At 38.1% G+C, this 15,140-nt stretch overlaps 1 protein-coding gene across 1 annotated transcript in view; it reads right to left on the reverse strand.

Annotated features, from left to right (window-relative positions):
• LOC124357923 (tryptophan 2,3-dioxygenase) overlaps nucleotides 1–13,233 on the reverse strand; it is a 58,234-nt gene extending 45,001 nt beyond the window's left edge. Inside the window, exon 1 of the mRNA XM_046810040.1 lies at nucleotides 13,099–13,233. Coding sequence (XP_046665996.1) covers nucleotides 13,099–13,124 — 26 coding nt within the window. The 5' untranslated portion in view covers nucleotides 13,125–13,233. The remainder of the gene's footprint in view (nucleotides 1–13,098) is intronic.
• Nucleotides 13,234–15,140: the final 1,907 nt, after the last annotated feature.

The following is a 15,140-nucleotide window of genomic DNA, read 5'->3' on the forward strand; positions in this document are numbered from 1 at the left end:
TCTGAGGGAGAGGTTACAGAGGGAGGTCCAGGATACAACGGGGGCCACGGCAAGCGCGAAGCTCTTCACGTCATGGCTAATTTGCTGTTTACGACTAAGAAAAATTTTCCAAATTCAAAAGTTTTCGTAGACAGCATAATTATTCGATGTTTGTTTTTTGTTTGTCTTTTCCTTTTTTTTTTTCGTTTTTTTTTTGTTTTGTTCTTTTTTTTTTTTTTTTTATTCGATTACGAACCATAGCTATAAAAGCCCTCATGACTTTAACGTTCAACTTGACTTGATGTGTAATAATTTTGGAGTCATGTTTGTGGAGGCCAAACTGCTGGGGTGTCGAGGACGGGTTGGGCACCTCGCCCGGGATGGAAGGAACACCTTAACAGGGAGGGCGTCTCGCGGCTGAGTTCTCTGTTTGGAGCGCTGATCCCCTGCGAGTCTCCGTGTGATGGAGGACTCGGTGGCGAGCGTCAGCCAAGAAATCGTAGTCTCGCCTCTGGGGGTGTGCCCGGACCCGGTCTCTCTTCCACTCATGGAGGAGAGCTCGGGGTCGGGTTTACGCGCCGGAGTCGGGGGAAACGAGCAGATCGAAGCTTGTGTTTTGCGCCACCTAAATATGCGCTCTTTAAAACACGGGTTTCGAGGAGATGTCATCATTTATAGATTGACTTTTATTTGGATTTGTTTGGAGTATCAGAAACTTGGCTCAGTCCGAGCACCCCTTCTGACCATTACGAGATACCTGGATACACGCTTTTGAAAGCTGACCGAATAGTAGGAGCCCGGAGGAGGTGTGGCTCTTTTACATTAAAGAAGGTTTGACTTTCGAGAGAAAGAATATACCTAGCGTGGATCCAGGCATAGAATTTATCTCTGTAGTCCTTAAAATAAGGGGGATTTAAAGCTCGCCGTTGCCATAGTGTATAGGCCGCCTAGTTTTAGTAGCACCTGCCCTCGACTCCTTCTTTCAGGCACTGTTTGTGGACATCGCAGTTGAAGTGGACTCAGTCATATGCTTGGGTGATATCTAACATCAATTTTTTTTTTTTTTTTTTTGTCAAGTCACTGTCAAGGAAGTCAAACATCTCACCGTCGACCTGTTAAAAATGACAAATAGCGTACAACACATAACGGAACCTACTCGAGTTACTGCACATCATCCACACATGATAGATCATATAATAACAATAAAAGCGACTCACTTTGAAAAGTTTGGGGTGATTGATGCTTCGAGTATTTTGAGATAACCAGGAATATGACAAATTACTGACCATAAAAATCATTTACTGCAGTCTAATTTGTATAAAAGAAAAAACCGTTGCCAAGTTTGTAACATATAGAGATTTTTCAAAGTTTGACATTGAGGGTGCATTAGCCAGGCTGAGTAATGTAAAATGGGAATTGTACCTATGAAATGACGGAGGGTGAGATGTATAAATAGTTTTATTGCTTCAAATGTGAGAAGTATTTTTGAATTCTTTGGCACCCTTGGTGACAAAAGAGTAACGAAGAAGAAAGCACCATGGAGAGTAATAAGGAAATTATTGACTTAACAAAATTGAAGAATAAGTTACGTAAAAAAAAATAAAAAAAATTTGCAAAGACTAAACAAGAGCGTGATTGGATAGAATATAAAAATATTAGAAATAGATTAAACGGTGTTGTACGCAAAGAAAAAAAGAGTTTTCCTTGTTGAAAAAAACTGGACTGACTGTAAGGATTCTAAGGGGTTTTGGAAGTGCTGAAGCAGAGTGATATAGTGAAGAAAAAGAGCAAAAACCACCTCCCAGCAGATATAAATGTGAATGAAATAAATAACTATTCTCAAATATGGGATCATTTTTCATAAGCAGACGAAGAACTGATAAACAATTACTATCGACAGACCACGTGGGGGGGACTTGGTAAAAATAATGAATTTTGAAATAAAAAACACATCAATAAAATAAATATTTTTTAAAAAGTTTTTAAGAATATTAGAACAAATGAGACGAAGTAAAAATCGGCTAACAAATATAATTGAGTTTTTATCAATAACGGACCTAAAAAAACGAACAATTTTGTTTTTAAGAAGCAGTTGGAGTAGTTAAATGAATCATACAGGGTATTTTAATGATAAGTAAAGCACGTCAGTCCATATGCCATTGGAGCTATCACCCACCTAATGAACAAATCGTTGTCAAGCTGGTGAGTTTCCCAAAGAGTGGAAAACAAGAATAGTTCACCCTTTGTCAAAAAAAAACCTAACCCGAAAGATGTCAATGGCGGCGAGTGCACTACAGTTTTGAAATTTGGCGCGCGTTATCCGTCTGTTGCCGCGAACGCTATAGCTAGCTGCGCCGGACCTCTAGCCTTTAGCTCAAAATCAATAGGAGCCTCCTATCCATACGGAATTCTTCCGGACAGGTTTTTTTTTCTTGGTCTAGGATGGTTCCTGCTAGGTTTTCAGGCTGTGACCGGAGGTTGTGCACACAAGAGTCGTTGTGCAGCTTTCGAGCAGGGTGGATCGGGAGAAGTTAGCGTGGGGGTGGTCTAGATTTTTAGTTAGTATTTTGTTAGGGAACCTTTCGGAACTATACCCAAATTATTAGTATATTATTTAATCATCATAAGCTGGTTACGGCCTTTGGAATAGACGGAATTCTAGTGGCGGATGCACGGATTATTCCTCTGGAAGGTCCCCCCTTCCGGTCGCGACGCCACGAAGGTCGCAAGATGTCAATGACCTGGGCCAATATCTATATACTACCAGCTATGTCGATAGTCCTTGAAAAAAGTAGTAACTAGGCAAATTGTTGAATACGTGAACGCAGAACGATTGCTCCCTAAACTGCAGTCAGGATTCAGAAGAAACCATATCACTGCACTGCGTTGATGAAATTATGTTTGCAGCAGACTTGTTTGAGGCGGGGGATGAGAGGCAGGTGTATGCTCTGTAGTTATGCTTGACTACTCTCAAGCCTTCGACTCCATAAGCCATGAATTACTGCTTGCGAAATTAAAATAATCTGGGCTATTTTCAGGACGATGCAATTGCCTGGGTTAAGTTCTTATTTAGAAAAACAGAGAAACAGGTGACTAGATGGGTTCGAAGTCTCACATATCCCCTCCAGAAATCGAGAAGGAGGAGTGCCGCAGGAAGTTGTCTGGGCCCCTTTTGTTTACCCTTTATACAGCCGTACCTACCCGATTGTGTGGCGTCCACCTGCAACGTGCATGCGTATGCTGATGACTGCCAAATTGCATCTGTCTTATGAGCTGAACTCAATCGACCAGGCTATTTTGGCAGTCAATTCTATGATCTTTTGAGAATAAGTCAATGGTCGATAAGGCACGGTCTCACAAATTGAATGTTGACAAATGCACAGTAATCCATATTGCACCTCCCCACCATGATCCAAAACGTGTCGTTGAGGGCTGTCTGTGCAAGTCAAAACTTGGTGACGAGTTGCTAAGGTGTGCAGTGACGCTGTCAATGACTTTGGGCGTGGTGCTTGACAGTGGTCTCACCTTCTGTCTGACCATATCACTTATGTTTCTCAACAGGCTTAGGGGTCTGTACAGATACCGTACCATCCTACCAGTTGCAGCTAAGCTTCAATGGTTCAATCAATAATTCTGTCAGTGCTGCTATATATACTGTTTTCCTGCATACGGCAATAGCATCACCGCGTTGAGCCGTATTCAAAGACTGCAGAACGCAGCTGTCCGTTTTGTTTTTCAGCCTCCGTGGACGGGAGCATGTGTCTGCATTTCGGGATGCTGCCGGACTTTTACCAACACAAGCCGTATGCAGGATGCAGACTTGCCACTTCTAGTCCACCGTGTGCTGGCGGCGGCGCGGGGAGCCGTGGTACCTGGTGGATAGACTTGTGACCCGGGGGGAGGTTGCTCTCCTCGCGGTAACCCGACAGGACGCGCTACTGCATTTTGCAAGGGTTAGGCTTGAGGTGGGAAGGAGAGGATTCTCCTACTTCGGGCCTAAACTTTATATTGATCTCCCCTGTGACCCTCAAGCAGCTATCGGTCTCGGCTTTCAAAAAGAGACTGAAGCTAATATCAGCTCACATGTATAGATAGTTTTATTTTACTTGTTATTTCAATATAAGTTTTTGATATTATTTTGATTGTGTGTTAATTATTTCTTACACCTGTTGTCAGTTTTGATTTTGTGTTGAATATGTTTTAATTGTTTTTATTTTTAGTGTAAGTTCTTTGACTAGGAGTTGTGCTGTAAAGCAGTATTGAGCTGATGTGTCACTCGTCAATGAAGGCATTTTTATTTATTTTTATTTATGTTACAAATAAATCAGTGATATATCAATCTGGTTGATTGTTTCATCACATGCACTAAACCACTTCTTAACCTTCTAGCCCAAGTTGGCAGCCCATTTAACATTAGCGTAAGAGAGATAGGCTCAACAATAATTCCTCAAACAACACAAAGCTCTGAGCGCTGTGAGTAAATTACTGTTACACAACAACATTACTGTTCAAATAATAACAACGAGCTTAAGATGGAAATGTACTAAACTTGTAAACACTCCTAAACAAAATTATTGCACTTCTGAACAGTATTTTTTCTTAGTTAACTTACTTACAGTTACTTCAAAACCTCCTCCTGAATGTTATATGAATATTTAGATACATTTTTATTTGGTTTAGTGAATGAATATATATGAGCATGTCTGTTGTTTTTTTTTTTTTTTTTTTTTTTTTTTTTTTTTTTTTTTTTTTTTTTTTTTTTTACTACGGCACGTTTACAAACAATACTCATTTCCTTGTACAATAGACATTTATCACTATCATTCAGATATCATTTGTAAAGGCAGGAGAAAATATTTAGTGTAACTTTATTACTAATATCTGAACTTTGAAAGTAAATAACACAAAAAGAAATAAAATTATAATTGTATTGAACATTGCACGTAGATAAACTAAATGTTTTTCGCGTGGTAGTTTGTACATTTTCAGAATTCTCTGGGTAAATGTTAATGCGATTAATATTCTGTTTGTTGCCCATAAAGGTAGCCTATAGAGGGGATTTTCAAATCTAAGACAGTCAGCTAATAGTAAAATAGAGCTAAATTAAATCAATAATTTTATCTAATTATTTTTATGGTCACAAAAGCTTTCACTGGCATTATAACTATAACCTATTTTCAAAATAAATTAATTCCGAAAATTTCACTTATTTTCAAAATATATTTATCTACTAATCCAGTGCTACAATAATTATGCTTTAGTATAAAACCGCGTTTACACCGGAGTTGGCAACCAATGATTGCAGACTTTTATCGGCAATTTTTAGTCCAACGCCTTAAAACAACTGCAACTCGCATTGCCAACTGTAGTTGCAGACCGATTTTACGAGTTGGCAACCAAAAATTTGGTTTTCCGACTGAAGTCGGTAAAGATCAAAGGCGGTTGCCAACCTCGGTCGGCAATACGAGTTGCAGTGCCAAATTGAGCGGCGACTTGAGTCTGCAACTAACCCCGCTACCCCTCCCACCTATCGGCTCCACGTGGTCGATAGGTATTTAACATTTACTCACCTGTATGTTATCTTTCAGGTAACATATCAAAGCCTCACAAACATCTGACACAAAGAGAGATATCGCACTTTTTGAAACTTTAAACAAATAACTGATGCTTGTATAAGAGTCGCCAGTTGCCAAAAATCGCAAAGTTATATCTAACCTTTCACGCACTGGAATTGCTTTCCTGTAGTTAGTATCCTTTTTGCTAATTATGTGTCCAATACCAACAATTAAACATTCAAAATCGTTGCTCGACATTTAAAAAAAGTTTTTTTTATACTGCCACCGCATCTCAATTCTCCCGTCAAAGGATCTGTATCATCTCTATTTAAGTCATTCAATAGATCGCTGCCACTATACCTTACTCTTGCCTGCAATGAAGGTCGAACTCAGAATCTTCTCCGTCTTCTCAATTTACCTAGAACAACACACGCTGCCGCAGCAAGTACAACGTCTTCCGCACTCGACATTCTATATACTGTCTAATTTTTTGGTTGCAAGTTGCAGGAAAAATTAAGCAAACTGTGTTCATGGTTGTAGATACAAATTGCAAACTTCCATCGGCAACTAGCGTCGGCAATCGGAGTTGGCAATTTTTGGTTGCCAATTCCGGTGTAAACGCGGCTTATTAAACCGAACATACACCGAGTGCATACATTTCTTCACACTAATACGAGTACAAATTTAATTTATTCCTACTTATAATGCGAGTTTCTTTTACCTTACACGTTTAATGATTGAAACATTTTTAAGTTTTAGGAGTATATTCTGCTAGTTTGTACTCCTCCATATATTCAGTTTTTTAAATATACATTTTATAAAGTTTGTGATAAATGTGCGCTCCGTAACGACCAAACTACCTAGCAGCTGTACGTAGTTTTGGTCCAAGTAATTGTTATAAGTGAAGATGAAGTTGATAACGTTATGTAGATACACAGCAGGATTTTAATTAAGACCAAATATATTAACATATTTTATCAGGAGAGGTATTATTGACTGTTTTAAGAGAACCTGTTAATGAATTTTTTCACAATTTTTATTGATTATTGTTATTTTAAATCATTATTTCTGAGTACATTGATACTAAATACATGATATTTCGTACTGATATTCAGGTTAAGAATTAATTTTCTGACTTTGAATAGACGGGGTGGAATTTGTCTGTGCATGACAACTTTATATAGTACTGCACAGTACAGTAGGCTTAGATCAAATTCTTAATCCACCAAGGAAATAAAAGTAAAAAGTGTTATTTACATATTGCTTTAGACGCGAATATCAAAAAATAATTTTGTTGGGCTGGACATAAAAAATGGAGATTATTATGCTGTAATATGTTATAATGAGGAGGGTTTAGAAAGCAAAGGTCATGCAAAAAGTTTGTGGGAGATCTGGTGCAAACTGTACTGTTTGGCTAAAGCATCAAGATTTGACACATTGCGCGAAGCTCAAAAGGTTATCGAGGAAATTGATAAAAGGGCGCGCGAAGCAAGATGCTACTTTAGTATTATCAGAAGGTCACTATTTTGGACAAGTTATCCCTATCAGGGACCAAAATAAACTTCATTATATTCTACTAGTACTTTCCTTGTTTCATAATGAATTGAAAAATAACCGATAAAAATACTTCCTGTCGCCAAATCGCATCCAAATAGGCCTAGACGAGCAACCCTTCAAGTAGACCTAGACGAGCAACCCTTCAAGTAGGCCTAGACGAGCAACCCTTCAAGTAGGCCTAGACGAGCAACCCTCCAAACAGGCCTAGACGAGCAACCCTCCAAGTAGGCCTAGACGAGCAACCCTCCAAGTAGGCCTAGACGAGCAACCCTCCAAGTAGGCCTGGACGAGCAACCCTTCAAGTAGGCCTAGACGAGCAACCCTCCAAGTAGGCCTGGACGAGCAAACCTCCAAGTAGGCCTAGACGAACAACACTCCAAGTAGACCTAGACGAGCAACCCTTCAAGTAGGCCTAGACTCAAACTCAAATTTCTTTATTGACAAAACACAATATGGTGTCATACGATGGCGTCATGTACAAAATAGGATTGTTCCATTCAACAAATAAAAAATAATACTAAAGTAGTCATATTTTAAGAATAACAAGGTACGGTACATGACCATAACAATAACTTAAACATGATCATAGGTGACCTTTCACCTTAGACTACTACTATCGTTGAGGAAGTCCCTGACTCTGTAGTGGCACTTCACCTCCAACAAGTTCTTTACCCCTTTAGCAAACGATTTCCCGTCAACTTCTGCCTTAAGGGTTTCGGGAAGAGCATTGAACAACCGTATACCACTAAACCGCAATTGCCTTTCAAAGAAACTGGTCTTGTGTGGAGGGATCTGAAGGTTATTGGAATGTCTGAGATGGTAAGTGTTGGAGTTGTGGGATTTTCTGAACAGGAGGGGATTTTTATGGATATAAGTGAGACAACTATGGATGTAAATTGATGGAAATGTGAGGATTTTGTGTTCCTTGAAAAGAGGTCTGCAGGATGATCGGCTAGGTTTGCTGAAGACAGCTCTCAATGCCCTCTTTTGAAGTTAGACGAGCAACCCTTCAAGTAGGCCTAGACGAGCAACCCTCCAAACAGGCCTAGACGAGCAACCCTCCAAGTAGGCCTAGACGAGCAACCCTCCAAGTAGGCCTAGACGAGCAACCCTCCAAGTAGGCCTAGACGAGCAACCCTCCAAGTAGGCCTAGACGAGCAACCCTTCAAGTAGGCCTAGACGAGCGACCCTCCAAGTAGGCCTGGACGAGCAACCCTTCAAGTAGGCCTAGACGAACAACACTCCAAGTAGACCTAGACGAGCAACCCTTCAAGTAGGCCTAGACGAGCAACCCTCCAAGTAGGCCTAGACGAGCAACCCTCCAAGTAGGCCTGGACGAGCAACCCTCCAAGTAGGCCTGGACGAGCAACCCTTCAAGTATTCCTAGATGCATAAATCACCGTTCACTTTCGAATAGTAGTTGTTCTTTTATTGTTTGTTTTCATTGACTTTCGTGCGCTTGATGAATGTATTATTTCATCATGAATTATCTTCGTCCCTGAGATTTAACTCGAACTGAAGAAGAAAGTTTGTATTGACTGAATACATGTGGCAACGGGAGTATCGGGGATTAGTGGCGATGCATTTTTCTCCGCTTTTTCACAGGTCACTTATAGCATTATTTGCAACAATAATAAACAGTTTTAGGCAACTTGTGTATAAAAAAAATGTTTCTATAGATTACAGATTTGATTTGATAATGTTTGTAAAGTTATATATATTAGCTCGCGCTTGGAAGTTCATATAATTTTATATATATATATATATATATATATATATATATATATATATATATATATATATATATATCCCGCGTCAATGGTGCCTTTGAAGTGACGGTTCGGTCTTAGGATCGTCGGAAGTAAGAAACTGATTGACTTATTACTTCTAAATTGGTATACAGAGATCTTAGTTCTTAAAACTAAAAATTCATAAAATGGTAAATTTTTTCATCCCAAAGTTAGAATTTGATTATTAAGGATCTGACTGAGCCTGCTTAAACCCGTGTCGCTGTCTGTGTAAACTCTCGTTACAATTGTACATTTTAACGTTAAATCCATTTTAGTGTCTATTTTTAATATTTCACATTAAAATATTAAAATTTCAAAACGGCGCCCTATGCGGCGACACGTGTTGCGCGGGCTCAAAGTCACTCCATATTTATTATCCGTAAGAAGCTGGAAACCACCAAATTTAAATTTAATTGGGATTCTCGCAGCTTGCAAAGTGGCAAGATATAATGGATTGGTGTTGAGGATTGAGGCCAACCCGCCCAGATCCTATTTAAGAGAAACCATGAAGGAAGGGATCATGGGTTAATCTTGCCCAGCCGCTGCCAACCTAGACAGAGAGGCTGCATTGTTCCAACCTCTGCCAAACTAAGCGGGCATGCCTTAGTCCTCGATTATGGATCCTTCAGAAGGGTCCATAATCAAGGTTTTAGCTTTGAATGGTTCTCTCCACTGTTTCTCACCACAATTCTCCTCAGTGATCTGGAACTCCATACCAAATCATCCCTCTTCCGTCTGTACCTTAAAATTGAATAATCTCCTACACCAAAATGGTGGTTTGGATTTAAGATCTTCACTAAAATGATTTGGATTGGAAAAGGAACACTCTGACCCAGTGAATGACCGTATTAACGTGGTACGATCCGGTTTTTATTGCGTTAATTTTGGTTAAATTAAATAGTCAAATTCTTTTTACAACGTCTTTCTTTAAGGTAGCGAAAATAGGCAGAGATGGAATCACATGTCATTTTTGGCAACTTTATAACCAAGCTCAAAAATTACTGAAGATAACGCTATACACGCTAATTGTATCATTAAGAGAATTGCACATTTAGAAATGAAATACGACTTTATGAAGTGAAATTTTGTAATTCACGATTATTCAATGTTTTGCACGCAAAGAACACATTATCCTCCAGCCTTATTACGTATAAACTGTAAAGAATCGTGTCCTTATCTTGAATAATTTTTTCCGTGGTCCGATTTCAAAATTTACCAAATTTATCTCTAAATTCAAACAATCACTTCTTTCTTTCTTCGGATAAGGTCTTTCATGACTGCGGTCATGAAATTTAGAACAATTTGATCCAACCTAAAAATTGATCCGCCGGGATAGCGCTATTGATTATCAAAAGTAAAAATTAGTCAACAGAAGCAATTATTACATTTACAAAGGCAGATGTTAATTAATTGATTAGACTACTGGCGATGCTCTCTCGTACCATCAACACTTTGCTTTTGCCACTATGCTGTTATGGTACGAGGCACTGCAAATCTGGGTTGTAGAAAATAAATTGTTGTATAATGTATTTAAGCCTGAGATATATTATTTAAACTTCACATATGGGTATAGAAGATTAGTTTTTTGAACAACTCATTATTAATTGATATTCCTCTACATCGTAATATTATAAATGCGAAAGTGCCGTTGTTTGTTTTGCTTCCACGCATAAACTATTCAATCAATTGTACTGAAATTTTGCATGGACATTCTTAGGGTCCCTGGGATGAATATAATAGGCCTATCAATATTTTGAAAATCTCTCTGGGCTACGATCCACTGATCTCTAAAATAGCAAAAACCCCATCTTAGTCTCTAAAGTTATAAAATATTAACTGAAAGGTCCTGTTAAATTAACTGTTTGTGTCAGCATTGTTTTTCACAACCATATGTTGAATTAATTTAACAACTATTTTAATGATAATATTTATGTGCCTTAATAACTGGAATGTTTATGTGCAAGGCTCTATAGATATTCAAGACTGGTTGGTTTCCTTGACATTACTACAGTTCGAATAACAAGACTATAAAACTATTACTGAAATGTTGCATAAACTTCCAAAGGGTTCCCTCCTTATACCGGGACTAGATGATTTTGACCGTAGTGGATTTCTCAGGCCTAAGTGTGTAACTGTTTTTTTTCTTCATCGAGACGACAAGGGAAACTCAACTATGGCACTGGATATATTCTTAGACTGAAAGAAGATTGCAAGAGACGTAAGTAGACCCTTTTTGGCTGAAGGAAGGTTTCCAGTCCTACGTGTTTGCATATATTCTATTTATCAGGACAACATGGCATATTCTACTATGGCATTGGAAACATTTTAGACCGAAATTCATCGCTTTTTGACAGGAGTATGATTTCTAAATCTACACACGCTCACACACCCATACATCCTGCTTCTTTATATATACTTGATCGAGTGAATAAACAGAACACAAACACCTACATTAGACTATAAGTGAATTTAAACGCCCGGAAGTAGACAATTTTTGAGCGAGGTAGGCTTCTCAGTCCTAAGCAGGTAAATATGTATTTCTTTCGTCGGGACAACGAGGCACACTCAGCTATAGCAGAGGTAATGTAGGAAACCAGAAGTAGATCACAGGAGCTGGATCTAAGTGGTTTTTTTACCACACTAGAGTTTTGAGACCTTAACCGTTAATGTTTCTTAACCGGAGTAAGAAGGAAAATTCAGCTGTGGCATCGGAAATATAATTCATTTGAATCAAAAATGCTCCTATACGCCCAAATCGTGATATAAGAGTTAGTGCCTCGACCTTTTAGTCGTCTAATCATAAACGGTGGGATACTGCGTATATGATCGTATGCCTACTTACGTTTGAAATATATCATAGGAGACAATTAAATTACATCCCAAGTGCTTTGACTAAGTAGACTACAGACTTTAATTGTAAAAATTGCAGGCGAAGGCGCGGGTAACGCCTAAGTTAGTAATATTATAAATGCGAAAGTGACTTTGTTTGTGTTTTGTTTTCACGCGTAAACTATTCAACCGATTGTACTAAAACCTTACATAGACATTCTTACGGCCTCTGGTATGGATATTGGCCTATTATTATTTCGAAAATACCACCGGCTACGCCCCACTGGTCTTTAAAGTAGCAAAAATCCCATCTTGGTCTCTAAAGTTGTGAAATATTAAGAAAGCATGTGAAATGTAATTAACTGTTCTGTGTAAACTTTGTTTATTATTTCCCATTTGTTTAAATTTTAGCGAGTGAGTTATTATTTATATGACGCTGAAAACTCCGTTTGAAGCAATATGCTATATGAAGGTTGATAGACGATGTATTTTTACTAATGTACCAATTCCAGCTCTAAATGTTCTAAAATATTAAACATATTTTTCAGTTTATAAAGAAAGATACGCGTAGTGTAATTGTTAATATACTTTTAAATGTACATTTTTATCAAGTATTAATTATTACATATATAAGACAAATTTACTAGAAATTTAAAGACATATAAAACCCATCTTACTGAAGGTTTTTTACAGAAGTAGGCTTCTCTTATCTGTGATATGTATCCAAAGATATTGGTCGGGAAACAAGGACAATTCAACTACGGAACTAAACATACTAAGAACGATACAAATTACGATGACCATAAATATAAACTTTTAGACGTATTTTCTTGTGGCAACAAAACGAACCCAACATTGGCGTCGTAAATATAATTCACTCGAACCAGTCGTGCAAAACTTATACAGGTGCAAAACCTATGACATTGCGAGCGAAGCTGCGAGTAACTGCTAGTTATTAATAAATTATAGATAAAAACTGTTAGGCTTGTAATTGTTGACTCCACTTTAGATCTTCTCCAATTACTTCGTATTATCAATGTACACTTATTCTTATTAATAAATTTAAAATTAAATTACTATAGTGAAATTATCAAAAATTTACAAGGTATACTGCAAAATGGTTAATATTGAGGACACAATAAAATTTCAAAACGAGAAATAAAGTTTTTGATTTTTTTTAAATTTTCGTTAAATAATATCATAATATACATCACAGGTATACTAGCGATAAAGGTGTATAAATGAGGAGAAGATGCATTAATTATAATAATAACTACTACCTAAATGATAAAACGTATAAACACGTATACTGTACAGAAGTAGCGGTAAACTAACGCAAGGTATTGAGGTGCCAAGTATTGAATGTATAAAAGTATGAATGTAGTTACCCGGTTTTGGAGGGACAGCCAGTCATAGTGGTAGGTGCCGACTAAAGGGATCAGGGATCTGGGTGTGTTACATAAGTGGTATCAGCTGGGCAGGCCGCAGGTGTACTGTTACACTCAATACTGAGCAGCTCTCCGCCATCCCCGCCGTGCCAACTAGTCACGTGCCGATCTTACGTTATCTTCAACTAGCAGTTACCCACGGCTTCGCACAAACTTACGTACGCTGTCCACTTCTGGTGCGTGAGAATTATATTTCCGACGCCAATGCTGAGTTTGCCTTTTTGCCACGATCAAGACAATATGACAAAAAGTGTATATTTATGGAAATTTATTCCGGTCCAAGTATTTGTTATGTCGTAGTTGATTTTGCCTTGTTTCCCCGATCAAGAAATTTGGGGGGGGGGGGTGTAGAGTTGTGTCCCAAATTTTGTGAACTTGTTTCGCAGATTTCTTAAAATTCCTTTTTGATTTATGCTCTTTGATTGCATTCTTCTCGGAAGTGTCTTTACTAACTTGGTGTATTTAGTAAATTATCTGTTGGTGGGGTTGGTGAAGTAGTACACGATATGGCTTCTGAAGAACATGATGCAAAAGCTGAAGAAGTATAAGGTTAGGGGGTTGAAGATTTTAAAGTACAGCATGATAGGAATTCCGAAGAGAAGGATGGTCCTGGAATGGATAAAGGCATGGAAACTGAATCTGGAATAGTAGAATTCTCAGGGCTTGATATGTCCAAAGGCCTATCAGTTACATAGGAAAAAAGATAATCATCATATCACCATCAAAAATTGTTTCAAATAAAGGGAATATTTCAGATTTGCGGAAGCCCAAAAAAACTAGGGACCTCGTTCGGCTGATGTAACACTGCCTATCTGCTTTTCACCTTTCGGAGCAACTATTCTGGATTGTCCTTGTACAGTGATTAGACCCGTTTCATCCAGATTCCAATTTTACCGGGTGAAATATGACCATAGGTAGAGGAGGGGAGGGAGGGAGAGAGAGACAGGGAGGGGGAGGGGAGAGAGTGAGAGGAGGGGATTATTTCAAAATCATCAAGAATTGAAGTGCTGTCAAAAGTATACAATTTACAGGGTTATCATAAAATAATGGTGCGGTTTCGAACATGGTTTAAAGAAAACCAGAATTATTTACAGTTAATGTTGTTTATTTATCTAATTTGTCGTCTCAACACAGTTTTTATACAATTAATACATTTAAATATGTGTGCCCTTAGTCGCTCGACAAATGTCCAAACTATACTCAACTTCTCTCCAAACATTCGTTAACATTTCTTCGGTTATGGTTGTCATAATATATGGTTGCTTCATTAATTCTGTGTTTTATGTGGTTCAAGTCTTGAATTGTTTGTGAATAAACAACGCTTTTTATGCACCTCCACAAGAAAAAATCACAAGGTGTCAGGTCTGGACTCCTTGCCGGCCTATCCATCCATCTCCAAATCTTTCGTTCAAAGCGTCAGTGACCAATGCGCTGAAGTGTGAGGAAGCACCATCTTGTTGGAAATGAAGTTGATAAATGTTTTCGAGTTCATCTAGCTGAAGAAAGCAATAATTGGTCAACATGTCAAGATACACATCTCTATTAATTGTTTTTTTTTTTTTTTTTCAGCAAATAAGAAAGACCCTATTACGCGATTTTTCATTATATCACGTCAAACTGTAGGCAAATCACGCTAGTTCCCAACAATTACGTGTGGATTTCCAGAGCCCCATATTCGTGAATTGTGTCTGTTAACATATCCATTCAAATGGAAAGTAGCTTCGTCTGTTAAACTTATATCTTCTAAAGATGATTTGTTTTCAATTATTTTGTCCAACATTTCAACAGCGAAATTGTAACGGTTTACACAATTATTGGGTTTCAACTCCTGCAGTATCTGGATTTTATAAGCGTGTTATTTGAGATTTTATATAAAACTTTGTGAACTGTTATTTTTGGAATACCTAATTCAATGATTCGACGAGGGATGGACTTCCCAGGACTTCTAATTGCCAAATGTATAATTAGTTCAACGGTTCCGT

This window comes from Homalodisca vitripennis, chromosome 3 (genome assembly GCF_021130785.1).
Source record: "Homalodisca vitripennis isolate AUS2020 chromosome 3, UT_GWSS_2.1, whole genome shotgun sequence".
NCBI classification, from domain to species: domain Eukaryota; kingdom Metazoa; phylum Arthropoda; class Insecta; order Hemiptera; family Cicadellidae; genus Homalodisca; species Homalodisca vitripennis.